We start from the raw sequence: 16,511 nt of genomic DNA on the forward strand, positions 1-16,511 counted from the left end.
TTTGATAGTGATGTACAATTTCTAACATCTGTAGAAAAATTGTTCCACAATCTTATAGTTAATGGGAAGAACAACTCATTGAATTTGTTATTCTTGTTCTTGGCAAGCAGATATTGTTTGAATTTCTTAGATTATATTGACTCCTGGAGACAGTTTACCTTCGATACCATATATTTCCAATTTATGTATAAGCCCTCTGTGCCAAACACGATCAAAAGCCTTCGAAACATCATTAAAGACCATACAATACTGGTCTTTATCATCTTTCTGTCCAGATAACTGGATCATTTTTCAATGAAAATCTATGGGAATGGTTTGAAAATTCATCATCCAAGTCGAGTTAAGCAAGTGCAATTAATGAACGTAATTTTCGTTTCACATAAAAATTATCCGGAAGGCGGGGTTTCTGGATATGTCGGGTCCGAGTAAAAGGGGTTTGACTGCATTCACACTCTGAAGAAATGTTACCAATACATGACAGAAGAAAGGGGCAAAATGCAACCTTAAGAATCTTTCCTTAAAAAAGAGAAAACTTCCGTCCATGTTTTCATCTCAAGTTGACCTTGAGATATTTAAATTTTGATGTTTCAGCCCTATCATCTGTTCAATGAAAAGAACTCATGGAAGGCTTTATCCTTCACTAAGGATCCAGAAACCTGTTTGTTACGGTTGATCTGATCTCGCAGATGTGCTGAGCAGGGACGGTAGTCCAGTTGCTTGCACGCCGTACCATGGCAGCTGCATCCATCAGTCCAAACCCAAAAGAGTGGCTCACTGAAACATCAAATTCATCTCTGATAAGGTAATGTTTCATCTATCCACCTGAAAAAATCGTAGACATATTATACAAAGAAATTGTTTTCCATCTGACCTGCATTATTTCTAGAATATTCTACTGGACTAACACCTGTTTCATGATAATATAGAACAAATGACTTACAAACTTTGAGTCTGCTACAGAAGACATCCATACATTAATATCTTTTTTGTTCAATGAATCTACTTCCACATACATTTTGGACACTTTTGCTGATGATCATGGAGAGACGTTATCACAGTTTTTTAGAAGTCCTCTCGGTTGTTCAGAAAGTTCTCCACAGGTGCTATGACAACATCATTCATTCAAACTGGGTTTTGAGAACCTAGACCTATACAGCTCTCTTCATATTCAGAAACAAATGGAATTCTGACAAAGCCACATCAGGAGAATAAGAATGGGTGTTGAAGGAGTTAAAAGCCACACTGTGGTTTGTAGCCATGGCAATGACTGATTTGTTCACTGTGGAATTATCCTTATGTAAGAGCAGACCATTTCTAAGCTTCCCATGTCGAAGTCTTGATTTTATCCAGTAACTCTAATACCTGTGGAATATTATACCCTAGTTATTGTCTGGCATTTTGAAAGACATTACACCTTGATGACACCACATGCAACTCAGGAGTATCTGGACTGATGCTGAATTCTTCCATTGTTTTGATTGTTGTGACTGAGAATCATGCATAGTTACAAATCAATGCAAGACCCTTTTTGCGTCGGCTTGAAACAGAGCTCAGTCATCATAAGTCATGTGCCTATGTGCATTACTTATCACATGTCAGCAAATGTCAGGAACTGTACAAACTGAATCTTCTTCATTGTCAAAGTTCTGCAGATACAAGAATGTATTCTAGCAAAATGATGTTTTATCATTTTCAGTTATTCATCACAATATCACAGATTCCCTGGATCATTTCAGGTGTTCTGAGGTCAGATTCTGGAAGGTTTCCTCCAAGCCATCTTTAGCATGTTTAAACTCTGCAATCCACCTCATTAGGGAGGAAGAGGAAGGAAGTATTTACTTATATATCTCAGTGATATCATACAACACCTTATCAATAAGGCTAAGAACTTACGAATCATCACTTCCTTACATTATGTTTTACTACTCAGTACAGAAGAAAACACGAAAGAGGGAAAATAATTTGTTTTTAGTTTGGCTGCTGTAAAGTACTGGCATCATTGTACACTGAGCCCAAACTTTGATCAAAATGTAACATTATTGGTTTTTGGCGTTCCTGTTGCAACAATGTGACATACTGCTGAAAACATTAAACTCTATTCTCTTGCCATGCCATGAACAAATGTGTGAAAAACACGAATGTGTGAACCCCCTTGTAGGTAGGAAACCTATCACAGACTCACCTCTTTTACCAATGCCATTTACAACCCAGTCATGAGATATAAGGTGGTCAGGCTTGGCGGTCTCCACAACAAGGTGTTGCATATCCCGCCATGTTAAATGAGGGCTGCAACAGAGTGGTACACACATTACATCTACCAATATTATTACACAATAGATTGTAGTGTAACTACTCATAGTCACACCTGTTTGACTAGCAGTTTAGTTGATAAATAATAAGAAAGGTGATATATTTTATGTATGACAGCCTCTTTATTACATTATAATGCAACATTTAGGTATATTTCTTATCAATAACTGACCAGTCAACTAACAATCATGAAGATGATGATGATGAATGGACAGTATATGCTGCTGTTAATCTAGAAGAGGCAATACAGATACTCTTTCTTTACTGAAGGCTTCTACTCACTTAGCCTCTAATGCAAGGGCAATGATTCCTGCAGCTAGGGGAGCGCTGGCTGATGTCCCGGTGTGGTTTTCAGTGCATCCATTGCGTAAATCAGTTGTTACCTGATGAAACAAATTTCCTTAAAGCAATTGTCTACTGCAAGTATGATACCTGATTACTGATTGTCTACTGTAAGTGTGATACCTGATAACTGACTGTCTATTGCAGGTATGATACCTGATTACTGATTGTCTACTGCAATTAATGCCTCATTACTGATTGTCTACTGTATGTGTGATACCTGATTACTGTTGGTCTGCTGTAAGTGTGATACCTGATTACTGTTTGTCTACTGTAAGTGTGATAACTAATTTCTGATTGTCTACTGTATGTGTGATACCTGATTACTGTTTGTCTGCTGTAAGTGTGATATCTGATTTTTGATTGTCTACTGTATTTGTGATACCTGATTACTGTTAGTCTACTGTAAGTGTGACATCTGACTACTGTTTGTCTACTGTAAGTGTGATATCTGATTGTATACTGTATGCATGATACCTGATTACTGTTTGTGTACTGCAACTGTGATTCAGCAGCAGTCCCATTCAAAGAAAACTTGACCAGATTAACACATTTATAAAGAGCTATGTAATAAATGAATGTCATCAATGCACAATATTCCCAGCAATCCAGACGATATTGTTTTTTCACTATACTGGCTCCTGAACATGTTCACTACGGGGAATGAACCAATTACATCTGATATTCCACCTCTTAATATACTAGCCAGTGGTACCAAACCTGAAAAACTAAAGAATATGAAAAGTTCCATATTCTAGATCTCTCATACAATCTCTGAAAATAAACTTAAGATTCTAGGACTTGATACAGAAAAAGAATAATACTGGTGAAGATCTGAGATTACTTAAGTGTTAAATCTTACAATTTGTTTCTCTCCACCTGAGCCACTGCTGTAAGTGGTTGCAAGTGTTGATGAGCATGCCTCAGAGTACCAGGGGATTTTTCCATTCTCTGTGGCACTGCTGATAGACAGGGTGTAGATGCTGTTGGTGTACCCATCACAGTTGCAGTTGTCACCATCACGGCCACCATTACCTGATGCCCAGACGAAGATTGAACCAAGACCCCCTCGACCCTGAAACATTATCGTGAGGTATGAAATAATGGCAAAATACACACCAGAAATAAAGTATGATGTACTATGGTGAAGTATGACTGACATACGTCCATTTAACCCAGTGGGGAATACAGGTCTCTAGTATCTTGAACTCTCCTTTGGTCACTTGGTTGACTGCATGCCATGGTACCCTTTCACTCTATAAATGACTTGATTGTTTGGTTCAGACTTCATCATTTACAGGCCCACCTAGATGCCAGTTTATGTATTCCTCTTGTGGTATTGTTGCCATTGTTTCCATAACTTCTAATTATTGAAGTATTTCATTTTCTCTAAAATCCCTTAGAGGAATGAGCCAAGAAGCAGCTCATCTCTATGTTACTGTGTAGGTATGTTGCCTTCCTTTATGTGTCTCAAGGTAAATGTTTTTGTGATTTGAAACTCCTACAAGAATTAAATTGTTAAAATCTCCTCAGCAGGTTCATGAAAACTATGTGTGTATTGTCTGATATAGCCCAAACGGTATGGGCATAACTATTTAATGCACCAACAGGGTATGTAAGTCATTCTGCTAACGTCTACAGTCAGCTGTAATGATAATAATTACGTCACCACTAGTGGTTAAAGCATTCACTTATCACACCAAAGACACAGGTTTGATTCCCCACATGGGTGCAGTGTGTGAAGCCCATTTTGGTGTTCCCCTCCATGATATTGCTAAAAGTGGCGTAAAACTAAACTTGCTCACTATTGTCAGCAGGCTCTTATTCATAAATTCTCTGAGGATTTTCATCGTCATATACTGAAGCAGTACCACTGACATCTCAGTATATTTTTCTAGGTGTCTGTTTGTGATTTACTGCTAAGCTTTGAAACTTTCAGAGCAGCAATATATACATATTTCTAAACTGTTTCCAGCTGCAGGAAGTGTTACTTATACAATATTCAACAACTTGTCCAAGGTACATTCACACCTGGTGATCAAAGGCAGACAAGATCCATTTGATTACTATAATATGTTCATGAACCCTCATGTCTTGATTTCTCTTACAGTCACTATATGTAGCATGTCTAATTGATGACTAATGTCAAAATGACCACCTATTCACAAGAGATCTAATTTTATTTGCAATGAAAATCAATGGAACACATTTACTGCTAATGTCAAAATGACCAATTCTTCAAAACCAATCTTTTCTTTTTTACCATGCAAATCAACAGAACACATTTACTGAAAATTAAAACTTTCTGATTCCAGGATATTTTAAACTTCATTCAGTAATCACTAATGTGGAACTTTTTCAACCATATTCATTTCCAGAATGCCAGTGTCATGTCATGTCATGTCAAATTGACATGTCAAAATACATTTAATTCTTTACCTAATTAGTAAATGGCTCATGTATTGATAATATCCTAATCCTTCAACAAAAGCATCGAACTCCCACAAACATAATCACCATCACATTTGGCGATATTTTATTCATTTCTTCACACTAACTGAAATTCCAATTATCAAAATACTCCCAAAGACAACAAAACACAATATTTTATTCATAACCTGACCGAATTCTACCCAGCAGTACAATATAGAACACAAATGGCAATATAATTACAAATGGCAACAAAACCCCATAAAGCACTAGAGGACAACAAGAACCACATGTAAACTTTATCAAGCATTGTTTGGGAGAGTATATCTCTGAACATGTCCTTAACTTCACTCAGAAACCTTTTAACCCTCTCAATGTTAATGAAGGCCATATTTGACTTTCTTCTTTATCCTCTGGAATTTCAATATAACCCATATGGTACAGTTTATATATGAAAGGTATATGTATAACATGTGAATACAGGCAAATATTACCCCTATATGACAATAATACATCATGGTTTGTGTGCCCTCAACCTCCTTCAGTACTGTGGTAAAACTGACACTACACATGTATAAATATGTATGAGCATATCTAAATGACAAATACAATTTACTTGTAAATTCGTTGATTGTATAAAGGTTTAAGAAAGAATTTGGATAAAAGGATGATTGAAAGGTATATGGCTATATGAACTAAACAAGATTGAAGAGCACCTGGTATCATTTCTACTTAACTGTGATTCATTAACACAAACTATACTTATATTTTATCTTCTTGGACATACATTTGAGATACAATGAGGGGTTGAATTATTTTTCAAAAAGCCACTTGCCACAGGGCAAGTGACTTCAAGAAAGTAACTTGTCCTGACTAATTTTCCACTTGCCCTGGTTTTATGACACAATGTTTGATGATAATGTTTACTTGACTATTTATCGTCGAGTGTTACATTTCAAAGAACAATAGCTCTAAATTACTATTATTGCAAAATGTAACAGCTACATTATGAGCAGATAAGAAATGAAATACAAGTTTATTGGCAGCCTGAAACCATATGTGGAAATTATCTAGTAGTCCATGGACAAGTAAGATACCATTGTTTGATTGCCTGAAATGGTCCGTCATTTTTAATGTCAGACATTAATACCATAAACTCCCCTGAAAAATATGCTTATGGATTAGCAGTTGCCTTAATTTTGCTCACATGGTGCACAGAGACATCATAATTGAATCATGACTTTTATTATGTTGAAAGATTTATTGACAAATAGAAGACAAATAGTCACAAACCTCTGTACAAGTATATAAACTTGAACAGAATTATTTTCTATAACACCATGTGCTATAAATTATGGTTAGATCTTGATTCTTATTGTCATTACCCTGCACACACAATTAAAGCTAAGTGCCCATTGTTTCTTTAGGAAAGGATTTCAAAAAGGTTTTTATGATGGATTTGAAGCTTATAATATTTGCCAGAGATTCAATAGCTGGGATCATTCATAAAAAGTATCAGAGCTCTATTACTCAAGTATTTTGAAAGAAATCAGAAACAAAAAAAGTAAATGACAGGCAAGTGATTACATGAACTCATTTAGCTTTCAGGCAGGTGATCTAAAATAAAATGAGGTAACCGAGTGTACTTTATATACACAAAGAGACCAAAATTCAGATGCTTATCAGTGGTTCATCTCGACATGCTTTGAGGTTGATATTCGCTCCCAAGTGTGTAATAAATGTTATTTAACATTTATACTCATAAAAATTACTGATACATTATTTCACAGCTTTGCAGAAGTAACCTGAGGTTCAATGATAACATTACTAATCAAAAGGAAGAGTTAATGTTATGTCATATTTCACTAGGTTTTGCAAAATATTCCATAATGTGTAAAGTATTGCTTACACATGAACTGATGTATTGTAAAACGAATCATTTAACATTACAAACTATATGCAGCTGTTCACATGCATGATGTTTGCACATGCTTTTCAGCAATTCAATGCATGATTCCCATCAATTCATGTGCATAAGGTTTGCAGTTGGTTAACCTAAGATAGTGGAGAAATTAATCATGTAACCACATATATATACAATGCATATAGGGAATGCTTTAAGTGAGTAAAACTTTTGATGGATAGTATAGTGAGTGAGTGAGTTTAGTTTTACGTCGCACTTAGCAATATTCCAGCTATATGGCGACGGTCTGTAAGTAATCGAGTCTGGACCAGATAATCCAGTGATCAACAACATGAGCATTGATCTGCGCAATTGGGAACCAATGACATGTGTCAACCAAGTCAGCTAGTCTGACCACCCGATCCCGTTAGTCGCCTCTTAGGACAAGCACAGTCACCTTTTATGGCAAGCATGTGGATAGTATAGTTTGAGATAAACACAGTGCTGATAAGGATTTGGTCCAGAACCATGGAATTATAGCATGTTTTATACCAGGTTTATTAAAGAAGGTTCTAGTTGTCATTTTCTAAGTACTCTGCTCAAAGTAACTTGGCAATGCTTATAAGTTTGAATCAAGTCATTTAACAACACTTTAGGCATCTGCTAACTCTAGTGTAATGATTTGGATTAATGAGGCAGTAAATTCTAAACCCTACAGACAGAAACAATGTCTCAGTTTTCCACAAAACATCAAGATGTGACAACTAGACATGTACTGAAAATGTTCACCAAGTTGTAGAAACTCGTCTCCACTTAGGTGAGCTTATATTGATCCTTTGCCAAATTGAAAACTGAAGACATCTGATCCAATACTTTGCTAAAACCACTAGGCCAGGTGAGCTACAGATTCATGCCTACAAATTCCCTATAGAGAATTGACTTAGTGTTCATACTAATGTTGCACAGTGTCCTTTGATTCACACAAAATGGCCTGACAGTCATCAACAGCTACACTGGAAGAACCAATTCTCAATGTGACAGACAAAGGAAAAGCTAGCAAGGGTACGTCAGGTCGTTGCTTACTTAATAATGGTAAGCCAATCTGATTACTTGGTTCTTCTTCAGTGCTAGACAGATGGATTCTATCTTGGGTTAACTTCCTCAAACTAAGGAGACGACCCACCTCACAGATTGGAGCATTCAGTTCCAAAGATAGGAATACTTTAACACTCCTGACCTCTTCGTCTTGTGATGAAATTGTGCAAAAGATTTGGAAAGTTAATGTCCTTCACTGAACATATGCCTGGCAGTTGGTTCACAGACGTTCACAGTGACATAGATTTGACATTGTTTCTCTGGAAACATTAGTGTCAACATAAGAAACAATGAATATATGTAATTGGACAAATGTATTTGATTAAATACCTCAGAGGCTAATAAACATGTCCTTGTTCTTAGTGATGCAGTTACTGAAAAGAAGGGGCTATAATGATTGCTTGGCAAAAGTGCTTGCATGGTGACAACTAGGGAGAGGCATCTGACTCAGGACAGAAGTCATACCATATTAACCACTAGTTTGACCATTCAAGTTTGTCTTCTGGTCTTGAGAAGTTGTATTTGTAATATTGTGTGACTTGAGTCACAAGTATATCTTTTAGGACTGACATTTTCAGCTATGAATGGCCTTATACATCTGTATACCTGCTGGAAAAGATGACATAAACAGATAAAACAGTTTTGAGACATGGGATGAGAGTTTGGTCACAGGGATTGTAGTGAGACTGTTTTTGGCACAAACATACTTAAACTAGCAGATCAGATCCGGGGAAAACTCAACAGGCAAGGCATATGGATATCTTTGCATTTCTTGTTCTGTACCTGACATTATTTGTATATATTCTTAATGCTCCTGCTTCAGTTGTTTGCCATGTGTCTTATCAGACAACTGTATAAACTACAGTGGGTGCCATGAATACCTTGACATTCATTCAGCATGTATCAGTATCATCAGGTTTGGAAGCAATGTGCAGAGATATCCCAGAATATCAAGACTCAAAACATGAATGAGATAAACCATGGTGATATGAAGAAGAATTTCACATCAAGGGGTTCTACGGCTAAAAATACACCAAAGAAGTTTGTCTGCCCTGATAATACAATGAACTAAATTGAAAAACCTACAAAAGCTGTATCAAACCATGACAGTCATCTATTAAAATAGCCACTTCACTACTATCAGTCATTCAATATGCTTATCTAACACAACAAGATGGCCGTATTTCTTTATGTTCATTTACAGCTGTGTACTGCCAGCAGAAACACTGAAACATGACATCCAGTACAGGGTGCCATTATACAAAGCATCTTAGCGCTAAGGTGACTGTAACTCCCATACCTGAACATAGACTATAGGTAGTATTAGTGCTAAGGCTGTATTGTACAACAGCACCCTGATAGTTCACATTCATCCAGACTGGTTCTCCTGTACAAGATAACAACTCAGACCAGCTGCCAGTCACCATGTCTACAAGGAGGCTGCTGTCAGATTCATCCAGACTGGTTCCCTTGGACATGATACTAACTCAGAGACCAGCACCAAGTCTGCATGTCTACAAAGAAGCTGCTGTCAAGTTCATCCAGACTGGTTCTCATGGACATGATGCCAACTCACAGACCAGCACCAAGTCTACATGACTGCAAGGAGGCTGCTGTAAAGATTCATACAGACTGGTTTTCCCTGGACAAGATACTAACCCACAGACCAGTTTCCAGTCTACATGTCTGCAAGGACACTGCTGTCACATTCATCCAGACTGGTTCTCATGGACATGGTGCCAACTCACAGATCAGCTCCCTGTCTACATGTCTGCAAGGATGCTGCTGTAAAGATTCATCCAGACTGGTTTTACCTGGACAAGATACTAACCCACAGACCAGTTTCCAGTCTACATGTCTGCAAGGACACTGCTGTCACATTCATCCAGACTGGTTCTCGTGGACAAGATGCCAACTCATAGATCAGATCCCAGTCTACATGTCTGCAAGGATGCTGCTGTTAAGATTCATCCAGACTGGTTTCCCCCCCCCTTCCCCCCCCCCCCCCCCCCAGACAAGATACTAACCCACAGATCAGATCCCAGTCTACATGTCTGCAAGGAGGCTGCTGTCACATTCATCCAAACTGGTTCTCATAGACCAGCTCCCAGTCTACATGTCTGCAAGGACGCTGCTATTATGATTCATCCTGACTGGTCTTCCCCGGACAAGATACTAACCCACAGACCAGATCCCAGTCTACATGTCTGCAAGGAGGCTGCTATAAACATCAAATGGCATTACCAGCTGTATAGTGTAGTTTCCTGTTTCTTCAGCTGCCCAAAATAGTTACATATCAAGCAAACTTGATTTACTGGATACAAAATTATAACCATCAGTGACTCTTACAGGGCGGAGTGAGTACCTGGCACCAGAGACATTTTGGCTAGAAAACATGCAGTTCTTGATAATTCAGTTTTGCAATTTCAACAAACATTACATAAAAGCCATTTAATTGAAAATGGATATCAAAAAGATACTATGTATCATAAACAGTTCAAGTACACAGGAAATAACCTTAATAATCTGATGCCATGTTTAAATATTTCATGATTTCGTAAAATTGTACAAGGCAGAAAAGCTTTCTGAAAATGTTTTTTAGGGCTATATTAGGCCAGTTTGACATCTAGAGGTTATGGTATATATTCAGGCACGGTACTGATATTACTTTAATAGGGTGGTGCAGTTTCATTTCCTTACAGCAGCAGCTGCAAGTCTCACCATTTTTGTACTTACTTCATTGACCAAACAAGATCCCATGGCACAGTGAAAACCTTATTGAAGTACAAGTCTGTTGAACTTGGGAAAAGTGAAAAAAAAGTGCCACTGTAAGAATAGGATCCATTTAAAGATAAAACGCCAAACATACCATGAAGGAAATATAGAAGACAGGAGTATAGATCTCTTTGAGTAAAACTCCTGCCTGAAGGTGAATTCGAAGTCAACACAAATGACAGCCTGATTCAGGAACATTGTGATTTCAAGGTCATGTTATGGAGGTGAGGTCAGTGAGATTTAAATATTGTCATCATACAGGCAAGCAACATAGACACTGAAGTGGTGTAGTTGCTGGAATGGACACATTTTGTGTAAAAAATTCCTCAACACTAGAAAACATTGTTAATGGAATGGGTTAGATATTGACTTGAGGCATACTGTTATGTTTATGTTTGTTTTTCTCTCTTTTCATTACCAGCTTGAGTACTGGATTCCTAGGAGGGTTTGAGAATGTAGTCCATTAAGGCCATTTGGTCTGTGAATCAAAATGTGTTTTTGGCTAGCAAGAACCAGGCCATTATATAACCAATATTGCATTTTGGGATTTGTTCACCCCACAAATGAATACGTCATCTCATATTGCATGGTTCCGTAAGATCTGTAATGTACTTATTTGTGTTGATCTGTTTGTTTCAAAAGCATAAACTACACACACAACACACATAAAAATATAATGATGACAATCTTACATCTGGCATCTCTTCAATGAACAAATTCTGTCCTTTTGGGGAATGAAATTTAATCTCACCATCTTCTTAGCATGGCACATTATTCTGATGAATATTTCATGAAATAATCAAAATTTCAGCACTAGAACCAACAACTGTCTTATTCAGTGAACCACTGGATGTATAGCTCTTATTCACTATGGGTTCTAAGGAATTCTCCATTACATTAGTGGCACACCTTCACGTCAAGAATGGTTACATTTCTGCTTGAACATATCTGTTAAATGATAAAATGTGCAGTGTCTCTGTGTGGGAAGTCGACCTAATTGCCAAGACCCTGCCAAGGATCACATGATCATGTCAGATCTGTACAACATTCATTCTATATCGGTAGAGACAAAACCATAAAATTTCTGAATCTGGCACCTTCTCAACAACTCTTTAGATTCCAGAAAGTTTCACAAATATATTACGCCAGCAGAATTGGAAATGGTAAAGAAACATGCAGGGAGGTTTGATCTAGGAATGAGTTGTATTAATCATGTCTGACAATGGTGAGCAACTGACAGCTGAATAATTACGCTATTATCTAACCATAACCATCCCTCATGTTGTGACAGAATAAGATGAAACCACAGGACTAACATTACACACAGCAATCAGTTACACATGACAAGCTACCTACATGAACTAATGATGTCAAAATACCAAAATGAAAAACATTCAGACCACGAGGATGCTCAGGCTTATCTGTAAATCTGGTTGTGTTTTACACATCAATGCTAAATGCTCTGACATAATAAATGAGAAAAGGAAATATGTCTTTGTGAATTTACCTTTGACTTACAACCCTCATTAGAACACAACATTGTGTGAATTATTGGTATTGTGAATAATGGGACCATTAATCATAATTACCTCTCATCTTGTTGAAGTCATCCCATTATATTGCAACTAATTAGTTTAGAAGTTTATGAGACCAAGACATGAAATGATTGATCTACATAATTCTGTCAGACGTATCTCAAAGTACTTTAATCAATATCTTTTCACCATATGTTCACAAGGCTCATTGAATGAAAGATGTGAATTAACATAACATGCATTGCTGTTTGCCCATCAGGCCCTTTATACCAGTCTACAGATGTGAATACTAATGCCATCACACACAATCATAACTTATTTCAGCTCTTCAAGACCCTTTCCAGACATGTGGACAGAACATCTTCTGATTCATGGTTGCATCATCAGTGATGTTTTCAAGACTGCAGGCTTCCCTACATATCCTACATTCCCCACTTGCGAAACTGTAATCCTGAATGAAATGTCACGCTTGCCATTTCCTAACCTCCCACTTCCTACAACCCAGCTCCAGGGTAGTTAAGTGGCAATTCATACACAGCTGAGGGACAAAAACTAAAGAAATCACTGCTGAATCAATTCTGTTCTGTGATCGTAAATGCCATCATACTAATGCCCATTTAGCTTGAGGCTACTGCTGAAACCTCTGTCTCTGCACAACCAAACTCATGTCTTTTCAGATTTACTTGTAGTGTGGTATGTACCCAAACCAGTCTCACCTGCGTTTACATTGATGAAGCATATGGTATGAGATGTGTACCTCCTTACAACAAACCATAAGCAACACCCAGAGGGGAAGGACAAGGGTGTCATTCTCAGAATAATAGCTGGAACTGTTTCCACTTGGAACACTTTGCTGTCTGTAGTCCATTGTTACTGAAGATAATCTTACATTTCAGGTACAGGGACAAAGTAGAGAGCAAATTGTGATTAATGAAATTAACTGAAAGAAAGGTGGACTGGAGAAGAGAGATGGAGAAGTTAAGAAACAAAGGGGAAAAATTAGGTAAGGAAGATAAGTGAAGAATAGGGATGAAAGGTGTGCTTGAGGAGAGGACCTGGGCTGACTTGCACAAAGCGATCTTAGCGCTACAATGATTGTAACTCCCATTCTTCAACATAGGCTTAAGACAGTCGTAGCGCTAAGATTGCTTTGTGCAAGTGGGCCCAGATGAAGAGAAGAAGAAAGGAGAAGGTGTTCGAGGAAGAAGGAAAATAAAGAAAGAAGAAAGGAAGCAGGAAGAGAAGTGTGGATGATGAGAAAGTGAAGTGGGTGTCTAGTGAAAGGTGAAATGAAAAACAGGAAGAAAGGAAGGGGAAGGAAAAAGTGGATGATGAGAAAGTGAAGTAGGTGTCTAGTGAAAGGTGAAACGAGAAACAGGGAGAAAGGAAGCATGAAGGGAAGAGTGGATGGAGGGAAAGTGAAGCAGGTGTCTAGTGAAAGGATAAACAGAAAGAAAGGAAGAGAGAAAGGAGGATGAACTGAGATGTCTGGAGGAAGGTGAAGTAAGAAATGGAAAAAATAAGTGAGACTGAGAGTGAAGTAGTTGTCTGAAAGCAGAGGTAAGGGTGAAACTAGGAGGGTACAGGTGATAACATAAACTCCATTATAATACCTTCAAGGTTTTGGCAGAGGCATATGTCTCGAGTCAACTATTCACTGTCTATATTATGATATTCAAGATTATGCCATGTTTCCTGATCCTGAGATGAGCATATTTCTTTTGCTTAGTTTGGCATAACATATCAGTGCAAAAGCATAGCCAGCTTTGACTATCCTCAGAAATAGATTCATATCACTGAAATGACTTCGCAGATAACACAATCAGACATCAAGTCCCTGGTGTGAGGAAAATTCAGTTCCTTCAAGGCTCACCTTTTGTCAGTAACAAATAAAATAAAAATACTTGACAATATTAGACAAGTGCCTCAAAGCAACCATTTTACCCAAATTCTAATTAACTTATGCATTTCCATGTTTGGATGTTTGGATGTAGAGATTATGGTGATAATACAATTGCCAAAAATCAACATTTCTATCTGCGTCATGGATTTATGTATTGAACAGCACTGAAAAATAATTCAAATTTGCTTCCTTGCACTGTGAAAATGGATTGAAACGGAATTCCTCACAGCTAGTAAGCTCCATTTGCAACAATTCCATCAAAACCCATAAACATTAATCTGTCAAAAACAAAACAAATGTCCTTGACACAACTAATCATATATGAAACCATTGAAAACCTCAATCACCAGCATCAGATGGATACAAGAATAGTCCTTAATACATGACATGCCCAATGTCTGCTTCGAAGAATACTCATCTCACCTGGGCCATACATGCATTCTCTGCGGCCCTGACTGAGCTCAAGTCACCATCAAATAATGGATTTACAATACAAAGTGTAGGGACCTGTCAGATTTGAAATCCTACAAACTGGTGAAGTCGGATCGGTGTTACACAATGAGTGCCAGCAAAGCTGCTGGAGCAAGAAAAAAGCAAGCAAGCTGGAAAGAGATCTGATTCAGGTCTTGTAAAGAAATTCTATCTGGGCGGAAACTGTCACAGGCTATTATACACTTGTCACTGATGCTTGCCTACAGCAGAGAGAGGAAAAGCACATGAATTCAAAGGTGTGATTCGCTTGTGATACAGATGGTAGGGACATTATAAAAGTATTGACCTCTTCACTATCAATTTACACTTATTAGCCCTTACATATATGTAAGCCTTTGTTTTTCTTACATGCCGGAGTATGCTTCAACCTATTCCGGGTCAATTAAAACTACTAAACAGTCTGTAGTTTACCCTAAAAAAAGGTAACATTTTAACCTCATGACATGCAAACTAAGTCGAAACAGTAACCCTTTAGAAGCCCAGCATTATCCGCATTTTTGAATGAGGCAACTAAATTGTATGAGCAGACATGTTTACATGGTTAGTTCTACACCATCATACCTTGATGGCATGGAACCTTCCTCATGTTATCCATCACTTATTTTGTCTGACCCAAACTTGAACATCTACAGTCTGCAAAAATGTAGATAAAACCCTGATGACTGGAGTGGAATACAACTAAAGCAGTAAATACCATCAAACTGCTTTCTTTATCTGTGCTTTTTATCCAAATATTAAACAGTCCAGATAACAGACAAATCCTAAAGAAATAATATTGTCTTAAGAAGTAAGAAAAGCAAAACTATTTTCCACATTTTGACAAATAAGTGGTGAGGGTATAGTCCTTTAAATCAACCTTCACCCAAGGAGATGTCTGGCACATTAACATTCTCCCAGACAGGTGTACAGCATCAATATGTAAGGAATGGCTCTAAGACAGGTGTATAATATCAATATGACCCTGAATAATGGTTCCTTGCTATCAGTATCCAAATGGTTCCAGAATCAGAAACTGTTGGTAATGTTGAATCTCTAACCCTGGAGGCATCACCGTAGGCTTCATTCACAGGTGTGTCAAGTCTGCTGTAAGTTGACCCTAATCATTATGGCAGATGTATGTTAAGGATGCAGCTTCTGGAAACATAGAGCATTTATCTGTTTTTTTGTCCACTAGTCACCCAACCTTTGGCCACCCAGGTAGTATGAAAGAGATGCCATAAGTATTCTGGGTCTCAAATGCTTCCAGATTAAAGTATTACTCTTTCATAAGGAAAAGGAAGAATGTTAAGAAACATGTTTATCATGAAGTAAGAATGTCTTATAAATTCAGATTCTGCTGACAGAAAATATGAGTTCCATTGAAATGTAAAGCAGTTCGGTTTGTTATGTAAATGCAACATTTCACTGCTGGAGAATAATCAGTCATCATTTTCTGATGAAACAGATTCCAGTGGGCGTAAAAGGCTAAATAAGAGTTCAAATTCTGTAAACATATCAGTGGAAATCATTGATCTCACAAGTTGTTCGTGAGGGTTAGCATGGCCTGCCACAACAGTAGCACCTGCCATCATACAGCTGGGGTAGAGTGAATGTGTAATCACTGCTGTATCTCAGCAGCTGAACCACATCATTTCCTAGACCATGTAAACAGCACCATATAGTCTCAACATATGAAGAAATGTTTGCTTTAGTAATATTAAACAGAATGTGAAATGGATGCCCATGG

General features: G+C 37.6%; 1 protein-coding gene across 2 annotated transcripts in view; it reads right to left on the reverse strand.

Moving 5' to 3' along the window:
• The window catches only part of LOC137277704 (furin-like protease kpc-1), a 201,887-nt gene that overhangs the window by 23,274 nt on the left and 162,102 nt on the right, over nt 1-16,511 (reverse strand). For both annotated transcript variants that reach the window (XM_067809584.1, XM_067809583.1), the window contains exons 8-11: nt 3,515-3,727; nt 2,593-2,693; nt 2,183-2,286; nt 657-774 (exon numbers count right to left, since the gene is read on the reverse strand). In XM_067809584.1, coding sequence (XP_067665685.1) covers nt 657-774; nt 2,183-2,286; nt 2,593-2,693; nt 3,515-3,727 — 536 coding nt within the window. The remainder of the gene's footprint in view (nt 1-656; nt 775-2,182; nt 2,287-2,592; nt 2,694-3,514; nt 3,728-16,511) is intronic.

The sequence above is a fragment of the Haliotis asinina genome, chromosome 3 (genome assembly GCF_037392515.1).
Source record: "Haliotis asinina isolate JCU_RB_2024 chromosome 3, JCU_Hal_asi_v2, whole genome shotgun sequence".
Taxonomy (NCBI): Eukaryota; Metazoa; Mollusca; class Gastropoda; order Lepetellida; family Haliotidae; genus Haliotis; species Haliotis asinina.